At 47.7% G+C, this 20,749-nt stretch overlaps 1 protein-coding gene across 1 annotated transcript in view; it reads right to left on the bottom strand.

Annotated features, from left to right (window-relative positions):
- Window positions 1–19,533, bottom strand: part of map3k5 (mitogen-activated protein kinase kinase kinase 5) — a 51,920-nt gene extending 32,387 nt beyond the window's left edge. The window contains exons 1-4 of the mRNA XM_079753160.1: window positions 18,421–19,533; window positions 8,564–8,703; window positions 7,345–7,368; window positions 1,505–1,698 (exon numbers count right to left, since the gene is read on the bottom strand). Of these exons, the coding sequence (XP_079609286.1) occupies window positions 1,505–1,698; window positions 7,345–7,368; window positions 8,564–8,703; window positions 18,421–18,949 (887 nt within the window). The 5' untranslated portion in view covers window positions 18,950–19,533. The remainder of the gene's footprint in view (window positions 1–1,504; window positions 1,699–7,344; window positions 7,369–8,563; window positions 8,704–18,420) is intronic.
- Window positions 19,534–20,749: the final 1,216 nt, after the last annotated feature.

The following is a 20,749-nucleotide window of genomic DNA, read 5'->3' as shown; positions in this document are numbered from 1 at the left end:
TAAGTTATTGGTTGTTAGTCTGTGGCAATTAGAAAGATCTAAGTTCTTTATTTTTATCTATGTACTGTTGGGCATTAAAGATGAATGCACGTGTTTGAGTGTGTGTGTGCGCGTGTCTTTTTGTGTGTGTGTCTGTGCGTCTGTGTGTGTGGCTGTATCTATGTGTGCCTCTGTGTAGGGTCATTTGTTGAATCATTCATTGTTAACCAGCAACAGAGCTGCAAATCAGCAAATCTGTGACCAATCCCGATGTTAATATGTCAACTTGCCGCTTTATTAAGATAAGATGCAGGTCCTGCCTCCATGCCTCCCATGAGGAATATCAAAGGGCTTTGTGCAGCGGAGAACCACATCCTTGTCTGGTTAATGATACACCCTCAAAGGCAATCATCTGAGAGCGTGGCTGTTTTTAAGATCACCAAGAGCTCATAAAACCAGAGGTAATAACAACAAAGCTTATCCAAGTGCCAGTCACTAAGTACGCATTAGGTACTTGAACACCGGACGTCGTGTACGGTAATGTTGGCATGAAGTGTAAAAGCACGCGCGAGACCTGTTATTTTTCTTTTATATTTTTTTTTTAAATCAAGCGCAGCACAATCGGATGGCTTTACATCATTGCCATCATTGACCAACAATGCAGGATCCATTGTGAGTCAAACACGGAGGCAAATACCTCTTCCTTTGCATAGGGATCAAGGGTGACACGAGCGCACAGACAGTGCCGGGAACAGTGACGTAGGAGCGCTGTAGAGCACGTCCACGTGAGCGCGGCCCTGCCCTTAGCAGGCTCTCCGGTGTCCACGGGAACAGAGGAAACAATAGCGTGTTGTGCAGGACTATTCAACACTGCCAGAGCAAATTGGCCCCCTGACAGCAGCGTTTAAACCCATTGAAGACCATGCTTCTTTATGTCGTACCCCGATCCCTAACTACATGTTGCACTTGACTTGTGTTCAACGCTTGTCATTGAAATGCTCTAAAGAGTACAACGTTTTTCTGATGAATTTGTTCCAATGAGGACTTGCAAACGAATGTCTTGTTCCTGAGGTGGCGTGCCCTTGTTTGCCTTTGTTTGCTCATTGTGATGCCACTTTTCCAGAGAAGCGCGAGATAAATAATGCTTTATTGATCGATTGAGGCTTCCTAAGAATGTCATGTCATGTATTGAGTGCGTGGGCATGCGTGTAGAGACACACTTGTCTGTAATAAGCCGAATGTGGGCATGATTCAAATAGCAATGGCAGATTGCCCAAGGTATATGTGTGTGTATGTATGTGTGCGTTGTGTGTGTATGTGCACGTGTGCATGTGCGTTTGTGTGTAGACACACTTGTTCGTAATTGACCAAATGTGATTAGCTAAAGCTTTAAAATAGCTGAACTAAAGAATAATGGCAGATTGAGCACCATTGTGTGTGTGTGTGTGTGTGTGTGCGCGCGTGCGTGCGTACGTGCCTGTGCGTGCGTGCATGTGCGCGTGTGTGTGTGTGTGTGTGCACTCACTGGGAGTTGGCCTTGGGCACTTTGAGCAGCTGGACGAAGCGGTCCAGCAGGGGCATGCAGATGGGCCCCAGGAGCACCTCGAAGCTGGGCTGCATCAGATCCGTCAGCCCCTTCATCAGGCTGCTCTCGCAGCAGTACACCTTGCTGTGGGGCGTCACCATGTAGGGGATGAACGTGTAGTTGGCCGAGCATGTCTGCAAGGGAAAACGGAGCGCTGAGCGCCAGCACTTTTGCGGCGTGCTCTCGGCAACATGGCGCGTGGAGCACAACAATGAGTGCGGTTTGCTGTGTGAAAACACAACACTTTTTTAACAGGGTTGTTATATTTTAAAAAGGGGTTGCTGGGAAGAGTTAAGAGATATTCTGCCAGACAAAAAGGAAAATTCTCGGAATTTACGAGTTCTGGCGAAGTGTTTTGTCTTGTGACAAAGTATCTTGGCTCAATCTTGCTCTGTTTTTCAGAAAGAAAAAAAAAAGGTGATGTGGGTAGGTTATTGTTGAAATCAATCCATTATTAAACTTATGGTTTGTGTTTATTGTATTTTTCATCTCATAAACACATAAAATGTATTACGAAATGATGAGAGAAATGATTAATAAATATAACCACTGTTCTGCACTTTGCTGTTGTATTGCCTTCATTCAGTCATACAAAAGGTGGAATTCAGTGTCTACACTTTTGGGGTCATAGGTAGAAAATATTGGCAAATATTTGTTGGGCCAACAATTACTTATTTGATTCATGGTCACACTAACATTTCCACTCATCTATTCATAACACAATAGGCAGCAGGATCAGAAAATGTCACATTCCTTTTTCCCAGATCCACTGTTGACGTAGGCACTGTGCTTCTCCTCTGTACCACAGTATTGTTTGATTGTAATTTTATAGTTGGCACAGCCACCCGTTTGGGGTGACTGCGCCTTCCTTTGTTTGGACCAGTTTGGATTGAGACCGCTCTGAGGTAATGTCTGACCCATCAGGGCATCTCTGCCTGATGTTTTGTGAATCCACTCTGCCTGTCAATCCAAGGAGCGTTGAATGCAGCACAACTCAATATGAGAGAGCCACACGGAGGGAGGTGGCAGAGCAATAGACTGGTGATGGTAATTGATTTAGAAAATGTGGCTCTCTTCTGCTCTTTTCCACTTAAACTCTCTCAAATTGCACATTTAATGCTAATTGTACAGCCTCTTAAGATGTTCATCACAAAGGAGCATGGCTGTCTGAGCTTCATTTGAGCAGGGTCGATGGCACAACCTCAGATCTATTGGTTTCTGGTCAGGGTTAATCATTGTTTTCCCTCTTTGTTGTGTGCAGTGGGCGGGCTGCAGTTAAACACGACATTGTTCCATAGGAGGAAGTCGATCTGGAGGGATGTCTGCAGCGTTTCCTATCAGCAGAGTCAAACGCTGAAGTGATCACGACGGGGGGCCCTCAAACACACCAGAGGACCATGTTTACCGCACATGGAAGTCACTGTGTTACGTCCTGTAATGTCCTCTTCCTGTCCCTCAGTGGCTTTACATAAAACAATATTAAAGAAAATGAGTACAATATTTCTATTCATTTGTGTAGCACATTCCGGTCCAAGATTTAAAACGCCATCGCATTGTAGGAAAACCATTCACACACAACTTGGTTTGAATAAAGAAAAGGAGAAGAATTAGAAGGTGACAAGAAACTAAACGCAACAAAGGAAAAAACTAACTAAGTAAACTAATTGGACAATCGAACAGCAGAAGCTTTTCTATTGTGTTGAAAACTTAGTGTAACGTGGAGGATGGCATGTACATTCTGGGACTCTCCTTCTCCAGCCCTTGACACTCTACGTTTACATTGTTCTTTCCCAGGCAGAGCCAGTGGCTGACCTCTGAAGCCTCCGGTCTAGATAAACATGTTCCTGCAAACGGCGGCGAGACGGTCTGCGAGTTATAAAAGAAGGACCCGCTCACAAAGCCTGCATTCACACAGACCAAATGGACAGCTCAATGAAGCGCATTATTGGCCTCTCGACAGCCAGTCGCCTGCCCTCTGCACTGGGAACACACACACACACACACACACACACACACACACACACACACACACACACACACACACACACACACACACACAATCTTATGGTCTGAACTCCAATGACTTATCTTATGACCATCAATATAGAAAAAAAAAAACATAAATGTTAATGCTAAATATAACTGGAATATATAGAGAATCATATAGGGTCTTTAAAGAGCAAAACGTTTTGACTGTTTCCATCTGCCGGGGGGGATGTATACGATTTGTGTGGGATCTATTTGACCTCAACCGCTTTCCACACTTCCTGTAGAAGTGTCTTCATGTCTTCATAATGTGTGTCTCCACGCTCTGAGCACCCTGGCGGTCCGCCCATGTCGCTCCGTTCTAGCTGCTTAGAGCCAGACGGGGTCTATGAAGCAGCGAGTGGCAGGTGAAGGCTGGAACAGGGCTCCACAGAGACTATACATGGCAGGAGTCTGCGTCACTGGATGACTTCAAAGCAAGAAGTCATTCAGCAGCATTTATACCCCATGGAGACCAAACTGCTTTATGCCGTAGCCCGAGCCTTAACTACATGTCCAGCTTGACTTGTGTTCAACGCTTGTAGTTGAAATGTTCTGCTGAGTAAAAATAACAAAAGTTAATCTTATCAATTCATTCCGATGAGTGTTTACCGTCATTTCAAATGAATGTCCTGTTCTTGTGGTGTCTTGTTCTTGTTTTTCTCGTAAAGCCATTTTTCCAGAGAAGCACTTTATACATAATGGTGGGTTGAGGCTTCATGAGAAGTAGCACATCATTCCATTCAGTCTCATGTAGGGAGTATGTGTGTGTGTTACAGAACAAACAAGGCAAATGGGATTGTCTTCTGCCAGTGAGCCGTAGATCTCAGGGCTCCTCGCCTTCTTTCAGTTCAGTCATTTCATGTTAAATCTGAATGTTTTTTTAACCGTTTTCTTGCTTTAGTTTCCTGCTACACGTTGTCAACAGAGTTTGTGATTTCATGCAGCTTGTAGTGGCAAGGTCTCTCTCTATTTTTAATATGTTTATCTCAATGAGACTAACCTGGTTGTACAAAAGCTTAAAGAAAATGAACCAAACAAAAAAAGAAGCGCTGCATGAATTAAAACACGGCGCGAGACACGCATTTGGTCGCCTTCATGCACGGAGACACAAAACAATGGACCAATCACCGGTTGAATCTCATTAATCAGAGACCAACAGCCCTCCCCTCCCCAACGGTAAGACAGAGATGTCGACTATACCGCGAGCGGAGGCTCCGCACACCACCCCCGACGGTGCACCTAAAGTCACACAGCTGGGACTGTTCAACCCCCCCCCCCCCCGCCCCCGGAAGGTGCCTGCTGCCTCTGGGTCTTTGTGCAGGCTGCACCCCCGGCACCTGCACCCAGGAAGCCGCCTGCTGCCTCGGCTCTGGCTGGAAGCAGCCGAAAGGGGAAGTGGAAGTCGTCGTGCAATCGCTTCTTCCGGTGAATCAAATTCCAAAGAGATGTGAGAAAAGGAGTCCCCAGAACTGGGGCGGGGGGGTCTGACTTCTGCCGCGTGATATCAGCTTCTGGAGCAGAGATACTATGTGGATCCCTTAAGGGAAACTGGGTCACATTACAGATGCTGCCATTCAGGATTAGAGATATATGTGGTGCCTGGAGGAAATAGAAAATAAGAAGTATGTAGAATTTAGTGGCATTGAGCAGAATGGCATTTATGGATATATAATATAATTTCCATAAATATGTTGTAATTAGTGTATTATCCCAGGACAATATTATTCAGTGTGTTTCGTTATCTAAGAACGAACCCTTTATATCTACAGGGAGCGGGTCACACACACACACACACACACACACACACACACACACACACACACACACGTGTAGCTGACTGAATGTGTGTCCTCGACAGTGAGGTGCTCTCCTTGAGGACCTCACTGTCGTCAGAAGGGGATGAGTGCTTTTGCTTTAAGGTGAGCTTGTCACCGAACAGCGCATATGGCATAGTGCAGGTGGACGGTGCACTCAATGCATCGAATCAAAGAATACTCCCCATCCTCCTCCTCCCCTGATCAAAGCCCCCGGGTGACGAGGAGAGATGCACATGGCAGAGTGTGTGAGTCAGACGGAAAGTGAGGAAAATGTGTGTGTGTGTGTGTGTGTGTGTGTGTTGTGTTACAATAGAATAACTGCTTCAGGAGTCAAATCTCAATATGACAGAGAGAACGCGCGCACGCACGCACGCACACGAGTTGTTGTTCATAATTAGCCCTTTTTATTTTTTATGCCTTCCCCAGAAGTCATTAGCTCACGGAGGAAGTAGACCCAAATTACCAGTCAACCACAGCCCCATTACACCTGCCGTCACACGGCTGAGCAAACAGTGCTGCGTGCCACGGCTCCCTAGAGTGCACTGGCACTGCACCCGCAACAAAGGAGACCTAAGTGCACTGACAAGGGAAGGCCCTGCACATGGACTAATACAATGAGAGAAATACAAGGGGAGAGAGAGAGAGAGAGAACAGGGGCTGGGAGAGATCAGAGAACGAGATGGGGGAGAGGAGGGAACGAGAGAGAGAACGAGAACGAGAGAGAGAGAGAGAGAGAGAGAGAGAACGAGAACGAGAACGAGAGAGAACGAGAACGAGAGTGAGAGAACCAGAACGAGAATGATAGAGAGAGAACGAGAGAGAGAGAGAAAGAGAGAGAAAGAGCGAGAACGAGAACGAGAGAAAGAGAGAGAGAGGGAGAGCGAGAGAACGAGAGAGAGAACAAGAGTGAGAGCGAGAGTGAGAGCGAGAGCGAAACTGCGAGTGGCAAAGTGAGAGAGACACCGAAGAGCATGAAAGTGTTGGGGGGGAGGTACGTGTTCACGTTACGAGCTCGCGCTGCGGTTGCTAGAGTAAGCGTTGCGGGCGACTCCGTCTCCTTCTCTCTCCTAGGGCGACGGCCACGTTTCCTAGCGCTACCAGACCAGACGTAAACAGTCACCGCCCACCGTAGCCCGGGGATACCGCTGAACCGGTTCCCCGGGTTGAGACTGCTTTGCATCTTCTGCCTGTTGCTGCTAGACTGGGGATGTTTGCAGGAGGCTAACCCTAAACACCGCCAGCATTCACTTTCTAACTGCCTTGCCTTGAACAACAAAGCAAACAACACGTGCATGGTGTGTCCTTGCCTATTGTCTTGCCTCTGTTTCCCCAGGCCCCAATAAGCTGGTTCTGGTCCACTTGTGCAGTGGAATATGGGTTTCGCCTGTGCGTCAGCGATGTGCGTCTGCTATTTGTTTTGCTTTGCATGCCCATATTGACTCCCACTCGACCTGAGAGTCCCATGTTGCAAACGTCAACTCTGAACTTGAACTCGCTGCTCAGAGGCGCGCGTGTGTGTGTGTGTGTGTGTGTGTGTGTGTGTGTGTGTGTGTGTGTGTGTGTGTGTGTGTGTGTGTGTGTGTGTGTGTGTGTGTGTGTGTGTGTGTGTGTGTGTGTGCAGCCTGCCCTTCAAACTATCTGCTTTGGTCTTTCAACTCAGTCACTGAATATTAACGCTGATAGCAGCCATTGTTTCCCAGCCCCACTTTGTATTGATTAGATCGCGCTTTGGTTTGAGTCCCATGGTTTATTCGGATCTATAGCAATGGCCAGTAGTCATGACAACCAAGAGACTCAATCATAGGCAATGTAATCAAAGCACAGAATTGATGATTGCAGCTTAGAAGCTGAGGCCTATTTTCAGGTCTCTGCTGGAAAATAAAAGAATGAAAAAGATAAGACAAGGGCACATACATGGGCAAAAGGGTTACTTACTGTGTTCTTCTGGCAAATGATTTCCTAGAAGAAACAAAAGAGAAGAGAAAGTATTTAGCTTAGCTCCCTTTGCAAACAGAAAAGGCATAACAGGAATTCCGTACACAGGCAAACATTCAGTACATGCGTCGAGTGCGTCTTGTTTCTTTCCAGGGAATTCCAAATTCGGGTGCTGGTAAACAGCCTACGGATGAGTCAGGAATGGATGTTTGTGCTAGCGTCCGGACTGAATTCCTGTGGGTTGTCACCATTATAAGCACACGTTGTAAGAGACCGTCAGGTAGACAGTTGGGAGGAAAGGGGATTTGGAATATTTGGATAGTTTGGTCTTTAGTTCATAGTTGGGACTTGTACAGGGCGGTCACCAATACACACAGGGTCTCTGCTTTCTAAGACTGAACTGTGTTTCCCAGACGTTGCGGGGACGATGTGTGGCCACCACCCGTTCCCCCAGCCCGTCCCAGCGTCTGCCTGCCACTGGTGGTCAGACCGGCGGGGTTTCTCTTGGCTCCATGAATGGACTAAATACTCATGCCTCTTAGCGACTCACCAGCAGAGCCCGAGGTCTGGGCCGGATGACAAGGAAGAAAGGCTGAATTCAAACCTTATTTCACACGGCCAGGGTGAAACTATCTCCTTTATTTATAGACCATTTTGTTAAAGGAAATAGAGAAATTTCCCACAATGACTATTTTTCTTTGCCTTTCATAATCAAAACACTTTTCATTGTGTAACATTTTCATCTAAATTATCTTGTACATGAATAAATAAAAGCACATCAATCATTTCTCACACTGGAAATAGCTTTCATTAAAACCATTCTGCCGATCCAATGCCGATGCATTTACCTGACAAATCACAGCTTTGTCAATCCAACCCTGAATATAGACTGCAAATCGCTGTCCTCCTAAACCCTTCAACGGCTCTCTGGCTGCATGAGTACAGCACTAGCCCACACAGCGATACTGAGAGTGGCCTGGAGCCATAACTAAAGTATCTACATTGTAAAAGCAAAAAGGAGAATGTATTGATATCCTCCAGAAAGAGTATTGCTCAAACATATAAACTTAACTTAGAAGATTTAGCAGCTGAAAACCACAGACCAATAATGTAATCGATCTGTAAGATTATGTTACATAAATAAATCTTGACATAATGTTTTCTTGCTCAACGGTGGCTCTGTGTCTCAGCGGGGCGCCCCCTGTGGCGGGAGGCTCACCTGCAGGGACTGCAACGAGTCCGAGTTGGAGTCGCAGTAGAGGATGATGTTGTTGGCCATGCTGAAGCTTTCCCTCACGCCCAGGTGGTAGAAGAGCGAGGGCTGGCGGAAGGCGTCCGTCATCTCCACCACGGCGATGTCTGCTCCGACGGGGCCGCACAGGGAAGACAGAGGTTAGGGGCGCTGGTAGCAGGACAGACTCAAAGCGGGGGGCGTGGTCTGGCACTGGCACATGCCCCCGCCTCCAACCCCTCCGAAAGCATATACTAACACAAAATGTATTACGTGTTAATCGGTTTAAATTTGTCCACACGCGTCATTGATTGGCGAGCTCACTGAACTCATTATGCCCTGTGTGAGGCGGGACATTAACACGTTCCTTTAATGATGTGGTTAGTATGGTAGAAGTCTTTGTGAGACGAGTACAGGATCGAGCATTGATGATGTGCACCTGCGTTGTTAAATGGCGTTCACAGAGTCGTACCATGAACGAGGTATGTCAAAGGGGTGACCTGTTTAATGAGCTGAGGGAAAGCCCATACAGTCTATAACAGGGATGAGCTCAGGAATGCTACTTAGTTAGGTTGAAAGCAGCAGCTTTAGGCTAGCTGTTGATCATCCCAGGCAATGCTTTGAAGAGCTCCTCTGACCTCTTTGAAACGCAGCAGTGCAGACAGGGAGAAGGAATAGACCTTAAAGAGCTCCACCCAACTATGCAATGTCCTTTTGATCGGCAGCACCACTGGGAAACCTAAAGCAAAACTGCTATTTACACGCCTGAAATGACAATGCATGGCTCATGTCTCCAGGAACTGAGAATGAGTTCAAGTAAATGAGACATTCATGTGATTTAGATAAGAAGGGGAACAGTGAAATAGCCAACATCCTGAAGACCAGCCAGAAATACTCAATCATTTTGCAGCACGTTATTTTACTAGGTACGCCGCAAGCCGGCATGCTTAGATTAACTCTGCTCACTGGAAAGATCAAAGGGCCGACAGCGGGTTCTGAGACAGACTTGATGAGACGACACAGGTATAATTGACCGATAATCAATGTCAAAGAAGCCAATGTCGGCTGTCTGAATAGCTCACAGACAACCACCCCGAAATAAGGCCTTTTTCCACCTGTTCCCCCTGAGAGTGCTCAGTGTGGTTCCAAACACCTGCCTGGAGCCTCCAGCTCAGAGCCAGCGGGTGGGTGAGAGGCACATGCGGCAGAGCACCAAGGCAATCAGACTATCACCTCAAGCCAAACAGATGCACCATCTCACTGGGGTTTGATGCAATGGTGCCAGGAAAACCCAGAGAGAGATAGAGAGCGAGACAGACAGCGAGGGAGAGGAGGCAGAGAGAGAGAGAGAACAACAGAAAGCGAGAGAGAGAGAGACAGAGACAGACAGAGAGAGAGAGCTGGCGCCGAGTTCTTGTTCCCCAAAGCTTGAGCTCCTTATGACCTCAAAACGGGGTCAGCCCCCAGATGGGTGGTGAGGGTTGGGGGAGGCCCAAGGAGAACTGTGATGAGTTGCTAATGCAAATTCCAATAGGAAGTGGTGAGGGCCGCGTGATGGTTCAGCTTCATGGTCCCACTCTAGGCGGTTTGAGCAAGGCATCCGCTGCACTGCAATGCGCAGAGCGTTTAAGGCAACAATTTGAATTACAATCGACCACTTCTGTTGTCAGTCTAAAAGGTGTCTGTCAATAATGAATCAATCGGGCGTCTCCTTGCATTCAAACCATTTTTTGACAGACATAATTCATCATATTAATGTGGTTATTACAATGTTGTGTATAACCTCCATGTGTATAACCTCCAACCTCCAAAAGCCTCAAGATCGGGCTTCTATGATCAATCTGTTCATAAAAGGCCACACAAGACCACTAAATCCTAACATCTTAATGCATTTTGCTAAATCAATTTGTGAATGGTCCACGGTCCATTATGAGTATTGAGCAATAGCACATTATAACAAATTTAATAACATCAAATATGTTACCCCTTAATAGGTGTGCTGTTTACTTTCCAGGAAACATCAGCAACCGTTTGAAGACACATCGACATGGTAGAGGAATACAGAAACAGAGCGGTAATGCACCTAGAGAGACAGATCGACGTGGCAGAGAGGAATATAGAAACAGAGCGGTAATGCACCTAGAGAGACACATCGACGTGGCAGAGAGGAATATAGAAACAGAGCGGTAATGCACCTAGAGAGACAGATCGACGTGGCAGAGAGGAATATAGAAACAGAGCGGTAATGCACCTAGAGAGACACATCGACGTGGCAGAGAGGAATATAGAAACAGAGCGGTAATGCACCTAGAGCAGCAGCAGGAGGCCTCACTCAGTTAAATGTCAACAGTTCCTCCGCCACAGCCATGAATAAAACATCCCCTCTACACTGGGAGAGGAGCCTCCCTCCGCACCCACAGCATTGACAAATGGGTCGAGCTACAGATACCATTTAGATGCTCTGGTCTACTTTAGTCAGCCCGAAAGGAAGGAATTATCCTACTCCTGTATTTATGTTTTGTCTTGCCCTGCTGTACTTTGTATCTTTTTAGAAAAATAGATGCAATCTTCATTATCTTGAGGACAGCAATTGTGACAGACACAATGTCCCTCGAGATTGATAAAGCCCTCTGAATGACGTTATTAAACTGTACGGTGCGTGCGTGCGTGCGTCAGCGTACGCACGTGTGTGCGTCAGTGCGTGCAATGATGAATAAAACCCATCCACATGAATACTATTAAATCCCTCCTGCTCATGCATCCTAACCTATGGACGGCCATTATAGAAATGGATCCATGTGACGCAAAGCGCCGCTGTGAAGAGCAACGTATAAACCCCTCCACACACAGGCGCTCTTAAGGCCTCCAGCACAACAGGCTGTCAGAACACCAGTCGGAATACCAGTCAGAGCACCAGGCTGTCAGAACACCAGTCGGAATACCAGTCAGAGCACCAGGCTGTCAGAACACCAGTCGGAATACCAGTCAGAGCACCAGGCTGTCAGAACACCAGTCGGAATACCAGTCAGAGCACCAGGCTGTCAGAACACCAGTCGGAATACCAGTCAGAGCACCAGGCTGTCAGAACACCAGTCGGAATACCAGTCAGAGCACCAGGCTGTCAGAACACCAGTCGGAATACCAGTCAGAGCACCAGGCTGTCAGAACACCAGTCGGAATACCAGTCAGAGCACCAGGCTGTCAGAACACCTGTCAGAAGAACATCAGTCTGAACCCCAGTCAGAACACCAGGCCTTCAGAATACCAGTCAGAAGATCACCAGGTGGTCAGAGCCCCTCTACTCACAGTGTGTCCCTTCAACCCGGCGCCGCAGAGATCCAGAAGCCATTCCCGTTCAGAGAACAGGAACCAGGCTGAGAGCGCCGGGCAGAAAACTAGAGTACGCTAATTCCTTTTCTTTTTCTGTTTTCCGTACTCAGTTGGCTTCCCTAACTGTAGCGGACAATACACACAAAAGCCGTGTGAACGTGTGTTTAAACACACACACAGGGCATCGGGGGAGGTGTCTGTTAGAGCCCTGGTTTGGTTGGGAGCTGATTGCCGGTCCCAGTATTAATTGATTTCCCCGCCCACGGGCAGAAGGAGCCAGAGAGGAAGGATTACATTGTTGCCTTTTTCAGTGTGTGTGCGTGTGCGCGTGCGTGCGTGCGTGCGCGCGTGTGAATCAGTCCCTGGTTCTTATTAGTTTCTGCATAAGTGACGTGCGTTCCTCCCACCAGGGGATTGGCCATTCAAAAGAACAATCAGGGCAGGATCGAGAGGGGCTGAGTGCTGCCACCGAGATCACTGCAGTGACGCGATGCCTCTACCCCTCCCGCTCTGTTCCTATTAGAGTGCAGCACATGTCTCAATACATGCATAAGGGACCCGTCTTAATGAAGGCCCTTGTCTTTAGTCGAGGAACAGGTTATCAGTCGCTCACACGCACACAAACACACTCACACAAACACACAAACAACAGTGACAACACCCAGCCAAAAATATCACAATCAAAGCTGCAAGCCGTCAACAAAAATGTGTCATCTGATCAACATCACACATGCCACACAGTATACGGCATCTGGACCAAAGACGCACATACAAAAACACACACACAGTACTTTTACGATCAGATGAAAGTAAAAAAAAAAAAGAGAGCAATGTATTTGCCGACATAAGGGAAGGGTCAGAGAGGGAACACCAGTGTAAACACGGCCAGTGAAGCCGGGAAGTGTTCAGACCTGAGGTATACATTTTCCCCTGCCGTTCAGCCTCTGCCCGTAAGGAGCTGGGTGGCTGCGCCTGATCCTGTGTGTGTGTGTGTGTGTGTGTGTGTGTGTGTGTGTGTGTGTGTGTGTGTGTGCAGGGAGGGAGGGAGGGGGCTCTGTGGAACGTAAACAGTGGAAGGACTGTATGTAGATGTCTCCGATCTCCCGAAGTGGAAAGCCCTTCAGGTCCGCAGCTCCACTTCCAGGAAACGCTTCTCCAGCAGTAGGAAAGGACTCCTTGCTCATGCCCCGACGCCCCTGTGGCCGCGGAGCCTCTGCAGTCCGCACGACTCTGAAACACTCTGCCGTTGTCGAGGCTGACGCGTTTCGCCTGTGTTTTTGTTTCCACTATCTCGGTGGCACTGATCAAGAGCACGCCACAGAACAAGAGGATGAGATACAGGCTGCTCTCTGCGCGTCACAGCGCACGTTGCAGCCTTGGCCAGCGCCTGACACAGACTGCAGCAACACCTTCCAAAGAGGGAGAGGTGCACAAACAAATGCAGGAAAAACTACCCCTGCACAAGTACACTCTCAGGTCACCGACGCCTCCCTTCCGGACAAGCCGCTCTGATTCAGGCGTTTACGGGCTGTGGGAAGGCAGGGAGGAATGCCAGGAATCTCACTGCACAACGGGGGAAATAATGCTACATATTCTTACGCCGGTGGCGTCAGTTTCCTTGGGAGTGGAGCTCAAAGAAGATAAGAGAGAAAAAAACAGTGAGGTTCCGAGGTAACAGAAACCCATAATGCAGTCGTGGAAAACGACGAAATGATGATAAATAAAACCAATAAAGCCACATATTTTTATTAGCCCATGGCAGTCAGGCAAACGTCAGGCTAACCCACCCATGGGACAGAGGCAAGGCGTAAAAACACAATGGCTTTTCATTGGTCGAGATGCCCTGCCCAGTCTCATGCTTGTTATTTTTAGACAGGCACAGGAAAAGACACACGGTGGCCCACCACCTCAAAAGAAGAGAGGAACACACACACACACACACGCACACACACACACACACGACCTGCCAGTAGCTCAACCAGCCCCTTTCCTGGTGGTCCACCCCCCCCCCCCCTCCACATACACACACAGTATTTCACACAGTGCCACTGCTGGATGCACCAAACGTGGTGAAAGGGGGACTGGGGAAGGGGGGGGGGGGGTGTTACTGGGAACAGGGTTTGAATTCATTCAAATCTGACAGAGCGTACACATACACACGCACACACCATACAAACACACACGCACACTTTGTGGGAGCGAGGGAGTTGCCCCAACACGCCTGCTTTCTATTAACTGGCTCCAGGTTTCTGGGTTAAACAGAGTTCCCTTTAACAATCAGGTTGTGTTTTGGTGTGTCATTTAGGTTTCGGGAGGGGGGGGGGGGGGGTCAATGTTACTGGCAGAAGCATAGTCCATAGGCCGACCGAATGCTATCCATGCAAACATTACCGATTGACGGATTGAAATCCCTTTGCCCTCGTCTAAACAAAACACAGACCCCCTCTGACCCCTGTGACGGCGCAGTCGTGCGCTACTTCAATAATTGAGTTTGACGCATAACAAAACCCTTTTTGTGCAAAACATGGTTGCTTTTGCTTCTTTTTATTCTATGGTGTTCAGTTGGTGTATTTTGATTATCAGGGACAATGTAGAAACAGGCTTTTGTCTCGAACAACAAGAGATACGCTGCACTGTCGGCTCTGGCTCGTTTCCATCCTCCCACGTTCAGGACTGAAGTGGAGAAGCATAGCAGCGTAGTTTAAAAGAGGGCCTGGTAGAACCCAGGTGGGACGTACTGGCCAATAGGAAGGGCCTTAATAACCCAGCCAGCCAACCAGTGCCTTCATATGAGCGAAGCCCCTCCCCTGCTAGGTGAGCCCAGAGCAGGTGCTCCCCTCAGCTGATCTGAGACCTGTGTGTCGCCTGGCTTCACGTCCACCACTAATGCAAATGCTTTTGGTTGTTGGTCTTTCCCGCCTATTCCCCGAGGGGATAGCTTTCGGTCTCACACACATGTTGCGTGTTGTTTTTTTTTCAAAAAAGCATTGAGGTGGGGTATATTTAAGTATATTTTAAGAAGTCCATGTTCAGCCATTTATTTGAGCAGCCGGGAACTGGTGAGGAAACTGAACAGGAATGTTACAAACGGAAGATGAGTCAATGGCTAAAATTATTTTTAACGAGAATAGCACAACTATTCTGGCATTCCGGACCAGTTCTCGGCGTTCCCCTTGAATCGGCAGTAGTAATAGTTCCTATTAGCCTCATACGCCCTGTTGCGTCACTATGGATAAGAAATCAAACTAAAAATAGCCTTCCCCTTTTCCATGCAATTCTCTTTTTCCATACCATGACGTACCTGCGCGACAACACTTTCACCGCCTGCCCAGCCTCCCTGTTCCCTTATCTCTGCGTTCCCTGTGCTCAGTATCGGTGGGAAAAGTATTTTTCTTCCACTGTGGAACACGTGGCGAGAGAGGAATTCATATCAGTGGTTTGACCTGAGACGCGTCGTCCTCTGTTGAATCATACAAGGAGCAGCAGATGACTGTTCCCCTATCAAAGGGAGTTGAGGTGAGCCGCCGGACCGCTACGCCCTTCCCGCGCACTCTCCCCGCCGCTGACGCCGGGCCAAACAGAAAGCCCCGGCAGCTGTGCGGAGATATTTCTCAAGCTGTGCCGCTGCGCTGATAGCCTTCCTCACCCAAGTCACGGGGTGACCCCTGAGCAGCAGCACCGACGGCACGTTGTGTAGTTGGGTCTAAAACTCCCCCTGACCTTGTGCTTTATCACACACGACGCAGACACACAAAGGGTTAGAATGACTACAGCCACAACTACAACAGCTAGAGAAACTACAACCAACACTTAAACAGAATCTGCACCCGCATCAACCTAAAGAAGAACCACAACATCAACTCCTATGCTGTAAGCAGACCAGCAACGCACCGTCCGCAATGGAAAAAGTGCAATGTGAACGGTGCACACTGGCCCCTCATCCAACACACACGTAATATCTCCCTTTATAAGCGCCCGCATGTCTCACCTCAGTATCATCAGTAACAGCTCATGTACAATGACTCAAGTGTGTGTATGAATGTACAGTATACGTGTGGGCCGTGCTAGTGTCCTTCACCTCAGCCTCCCGTCCTCTCCAGACCTCCCTTCTCCTCAGTCTGCAGTCCACACTTTGGCGGGACCTATATAGTGCAAGCAGCTAATGACAAGAGGAACGTCAAAAGGTATGTCGTGTGCATCCGACACTAATGCTGCACGCTAATTAGAACAAGGTGATAAGCGCAGTGTTTTTTGCCGTCAGTGCAAGCGTCTGCAATGCATACCACAGCTAGCAGAGGACTGGCTTGACCCACCCCCTCCGGTACAGGTGTGTGGAGGTCAGAGAGGAGGGAGGGAGGGAGAGGTAGGATATGAATTGGGTTACGAATGATCGGAAAAGTATCATCATTTTATAACAAAACAAACACCTAAGAAGGGTGTTTGAAAAGCAACAACATTCTAATTAAAAGCCATTAAAAAAAAAAGAGAAAGAAAAAACATTCCTTCCTAAATGGCCATGCATGGCGGCGCCTGAGACCACCAATGATATCACCGCCAGCACGGTGACACCAAAATACATGTTGGCTCGCAACCAGAATGCCAATAGAGACACAACACGCCATGGAAAACCCTGTGGGTCAGTGTTCCTGCACCACCCACCAGCGTGCACGAATCAAGCAATCAACCTTGATCCATGATTTTTGAATGATTCTTGCACTTGGGTTACATCTTCATTGTTTAATTAACTTATTGTAAGTTGCTGTGGAGAAAAGAGTCAGCTAAATGAATGTATCGAATGTGAAAGACCTGCTATAGATTATAGTGTGGCTGAAACGATGCCATTCGATTCATCGGTTAGAAGATCAATAGTCAGTCGATTTGAAATGTAATTGTGATCATTAATGAGTTGTCCTTTTTAGGCAACCAGGACAAACATGTGCTACTTGTAGATGAGAAACCAATAGCCATTTGGCAGCTTGTCCTTTTCATCCAGATCAGTACAAAACAAATGCTTCCGTTTCTCTTGGCAGTTCGTCAGGCGAAGCATGCAAATATAGCACCTGGCGCTCCACGTTGTTGACATAATAAGATGATCCACGTCATGTCATACACTAAATGATTAGCCTCACTGATTAGGCTAATAAGTAACCCAATTAATCAACAGACTATTCCACAATTGAAACAATAGCTGGTTGCAGATTTACAGTACATTCTTCATTCAAGTAAAGCAAGGCAGAAGAGGTGTTGAATGTCTGAATGCGTGCATCTCCTCTGATTCCCGTGTCTCTTCCTGAATCAGAGGGGCCAACATCAGGGGTTCTGTCTCTTTATCGCCTCTGGTCTCTGGTCTCTGGTCTCTGGCATCAGTTCAGCATTCATCAGTTTTTCCCATGAAACTAAAATAAAAACTAAACACATTTCTGACCTCCCGTGTGAGTTTATGAGGGGGTTCCCAGCGGGATTCCATGCTCCACAGAGGAAAAGTGCAGACTGTGGTCGCTGTGTTTCTTATACTTTACTCATGTGATTCCTTGAAGCAAGGGGAGACATGGAAATTGTTCAAAAAAGGAGTTGATACAACATTTGTTCCCAAGGCGGTGTTGGCGACAGAATGACATCAGCATTAGTAATCTCCGCCATACAATATCACACCATCTGCGGCATGCTACCACATGACTATTCATGTTGGATATGTCAAAGCCCACGTGACTGACAGACAACTGGGTGCAACATGTGTGCCATGTTTAGACTGCAGTGTAATCGCATTAGCCTACATCTGTGTTAACACCGATTCCATGCGATATGACTGGATGTGCCCACATCGTAGAGAAGCCTGAATGCACAACAATGGCGTATTTCCTGAAAATGTTGTGTTACACTTACAGTTACATACTCATGGGGAAAGTGAGTGAAATGTGCAGTGTTGCATGCAATGGATCTTCTTCTGTGAAAAGGATGGTTGTGCATCAGGACACATTTGACTAAGTCAACACAACGAGAGAGGGAAAACTGCTCGCAGTTGAAAATAAACTCAGATTCCAATGGAAATTCTGGCCTCACACACACTGATCCCAAATCATGGAGCCTTAACAGGCAGAGGAACATAAGGGGGGTAGAAGAGGCGGGAGAGAGTGGAAATTTGGAGCTGTGGGAGGAAAACTGTCCCCAGCAGAGCATAATAATCACAATACATGACTTCTGTTCTGAATTTCCAGGAGTAAATATGAGGGAATAACTTAAGAGGCTGGAGGGGGGTGGAGGGGGTACTCCAGCCATAACACACAATGTTTCATCACGGCACCTTTGAGAAGGAGGGATGGAAACCATAGCAACTAGCACTGGCAATGGTTTCTGAGAAACTAGGTGACGCAACCGCCCAAAGATCTCTGACCCCTGCACTTACATGAGTAATGTTTTCGCTCTGCACTTAAACATGACTGCGTTGTGAGTTGTTTATCTAATGCAACGGCCAAACAGTCATCATTGTAGGCCCACATAGGCTACTATTTGCTCACCTGCGTTGTAAAAGCGATCAAGCACCAGCGTCTCTCCAAAGTCCAGTTTCCCGAAGTGCACGGTCTCCAACTTACTTCCCAGGGAGTCGCAGGCGTCTTTCAGACACCGCAGGGCCAGGTTCTCTGCATTGCTCCCCTGACTCAGTTCACTGTTTATCACATAAGCCACAGTCACCTGCCTGCCTAATTTGCACGACTTCTCCGTGGTCAGCAAACCACCACCACCACCACCCCCACCGCCGCTGTCGGCTGGACAGTTGGAGGCACGGGGGCTGGCGATCACTGTCCCACCGCCGACAACTGCAGCAGAGTCCTGCCAGAAAGTCCCTGCTGCAGGAACAACACGAACACCGTCCTTGCTGCTTGTGGTGGTGGTGCTGGTGCTGGTGGTCGTCCCTTCGCTAGGGACATTGCCCGGATTCGGGCACGGGTCAAAGGCAGGAACCGATAACATGATCCCGCACGACTCTTGATTCATCATTGTGTCAGTAAAAGTGTCACACAGCATCTTGTCTTCTGTGAGTTCCATCCGTCCTCATGGCTCTATCCGACGCCTGCAGAACGCAGGGCTGGTCCGATGCATGCTACACGGTCGCGTTGACGTGCACCACCCCTTCCCTCTGCAGTTACAACACAGGTGAACAATAGCTCCGTGACTTCTGAGTGCGCACCTTTCACAAAAAATGCATGCTTGGTTTCAGTTTGATTGCAGCAGCAGCATTGCCAGAGTTAACGCACAGGGGGGTTGCTTTGCAGCCGACCTGAAACAGTCACGATTCAGCAGAAGCAGGAGCCCGCGTTGGGTCGAGGTGAGCGAGCTGTTGAAAACCTGCAAATGTGTTGCATTCCTTCCCAGCGACGCCGCATACTTGTCAAAGTTGAGCAAGAATTACCGCGAGCGTCTACTTGAACGAACGCTACAGTAGCAGCCAAAAGCATGAGAAAAAGACTGCAACGTCACGTAAAATCAGCAGCGGAAGCGGGAGATTGAAAGCGTTGAATCGCAGCAATCTTATTTTATCTCATGCAGGAGAAATCGAGCAAACTGTGAGTGCCTCGACGCGAATTGTACGGCCAGTACACAAACCCTGCCCTGTTCCCAATGTTATCGCCGCTGTCCAGACTCGCACACACACACGCAGGGTGGAGATTGTGATTGTGAGCCTGTGTAAGTGGGCGGGGAAATGACCATATTTGGAACACAGCAGCCGCACAGTACTCGGTTTCTAAAAGGGTGGGGATGTGTGTGTGTGTGTGTGTGTGTGTGTGTGTGTGTGTGTGTGTGTGTGTGTGTGTGTGTGTGTGTGTGTGTGTGTGTGCGTGCGTGCGTGCGTGTGTGTGTGTGCGTGCGTGTGTGTGTGTGTGTCCGCAAAAGAAGCAGTAGTAGCGAATTGTAATGGACCAAACAGAACAGACAAAATAAGTGCTAGTAAAGTCTGTTTATTTTGCATGAAAATATATGAAAGAATTGAAAAGGCAATAACTACTAAATGTTCTTCCAATAGGCGTTTAAGTTGAGCATCCATTCAAAGTGTTTTTACACCGCACTTTGCCTTCATTAGTCACAGTTTAGTGTAAAATGTGGGTTATTTGTGTTTTTATGTTTAGACTGCCATCTAGTGGAACAATAGAATAATCAGATTATTTCTTTCTTTCCTTTTCTTCTATCTATTCTTTTCCTATTTTTTTCCTTCTTTCTTCGATGTTTTGAAACCATTCGGATGTCAAAGTCCTGACCTCGGTAAACAGAAGCAACTTGCAATCTCGTATGATCAACAACGCTGACACACTGAGAGCTTATTTTATCAGACAATGGAGACGCCACTTGATACAACGTGACACAAAATATCGTCGGTTATTTGGAGCTTCAGATTGTGTTAGTTTTTGTTTGACAGAAAAACAAGTGTTATGCCACGCACGCGCACCAACACGGCCTGAGCTTCTTATTTTCGCCACTAGATGTCACATGATTCCTACCTATTTCAAAAGGCCTTTTGAGGGGCGACTGATCGGGAGTCGGCCCCTAGAGGATGTACACAACTCCACAGCACTCCTCACCTCACACGATTTTAACTCAGTGCTCTGTGAATATACATTCAAGGGAGATCATGAATAATTAATGTTGTGTTGCTCAGCTGCTACCCTAAGGATGAAATGAATCTCTCTTCCCATCTCTCCCCCCTCTCTCTCTCTCTCTCTCTCTCTCTCTCTCTCTCTCTCTCTCTCTCTGTCTGACTCTCTCTGTCTCTCTCCCCACATGCACACATGCAAGCGCGCGCACTCACACACACACACACACACACACACACACACACACACACACACACAC

The sequence above is a fragment of the Pollachius pollachius genome (assembly GCF_949987615.1).
Source record: "Pollachius pollachius genome assembly, chromosome: 16".
Taxonomy (NCBI): Eukaryota; Metazoa; Chordata; class Actinopteri; order Gadiformes; family Gadidae; genus Pollachius; species Pollachius pollachius.
This window is presented reverse-complemented; position numbering and strand designations above follow the sequence as displayed.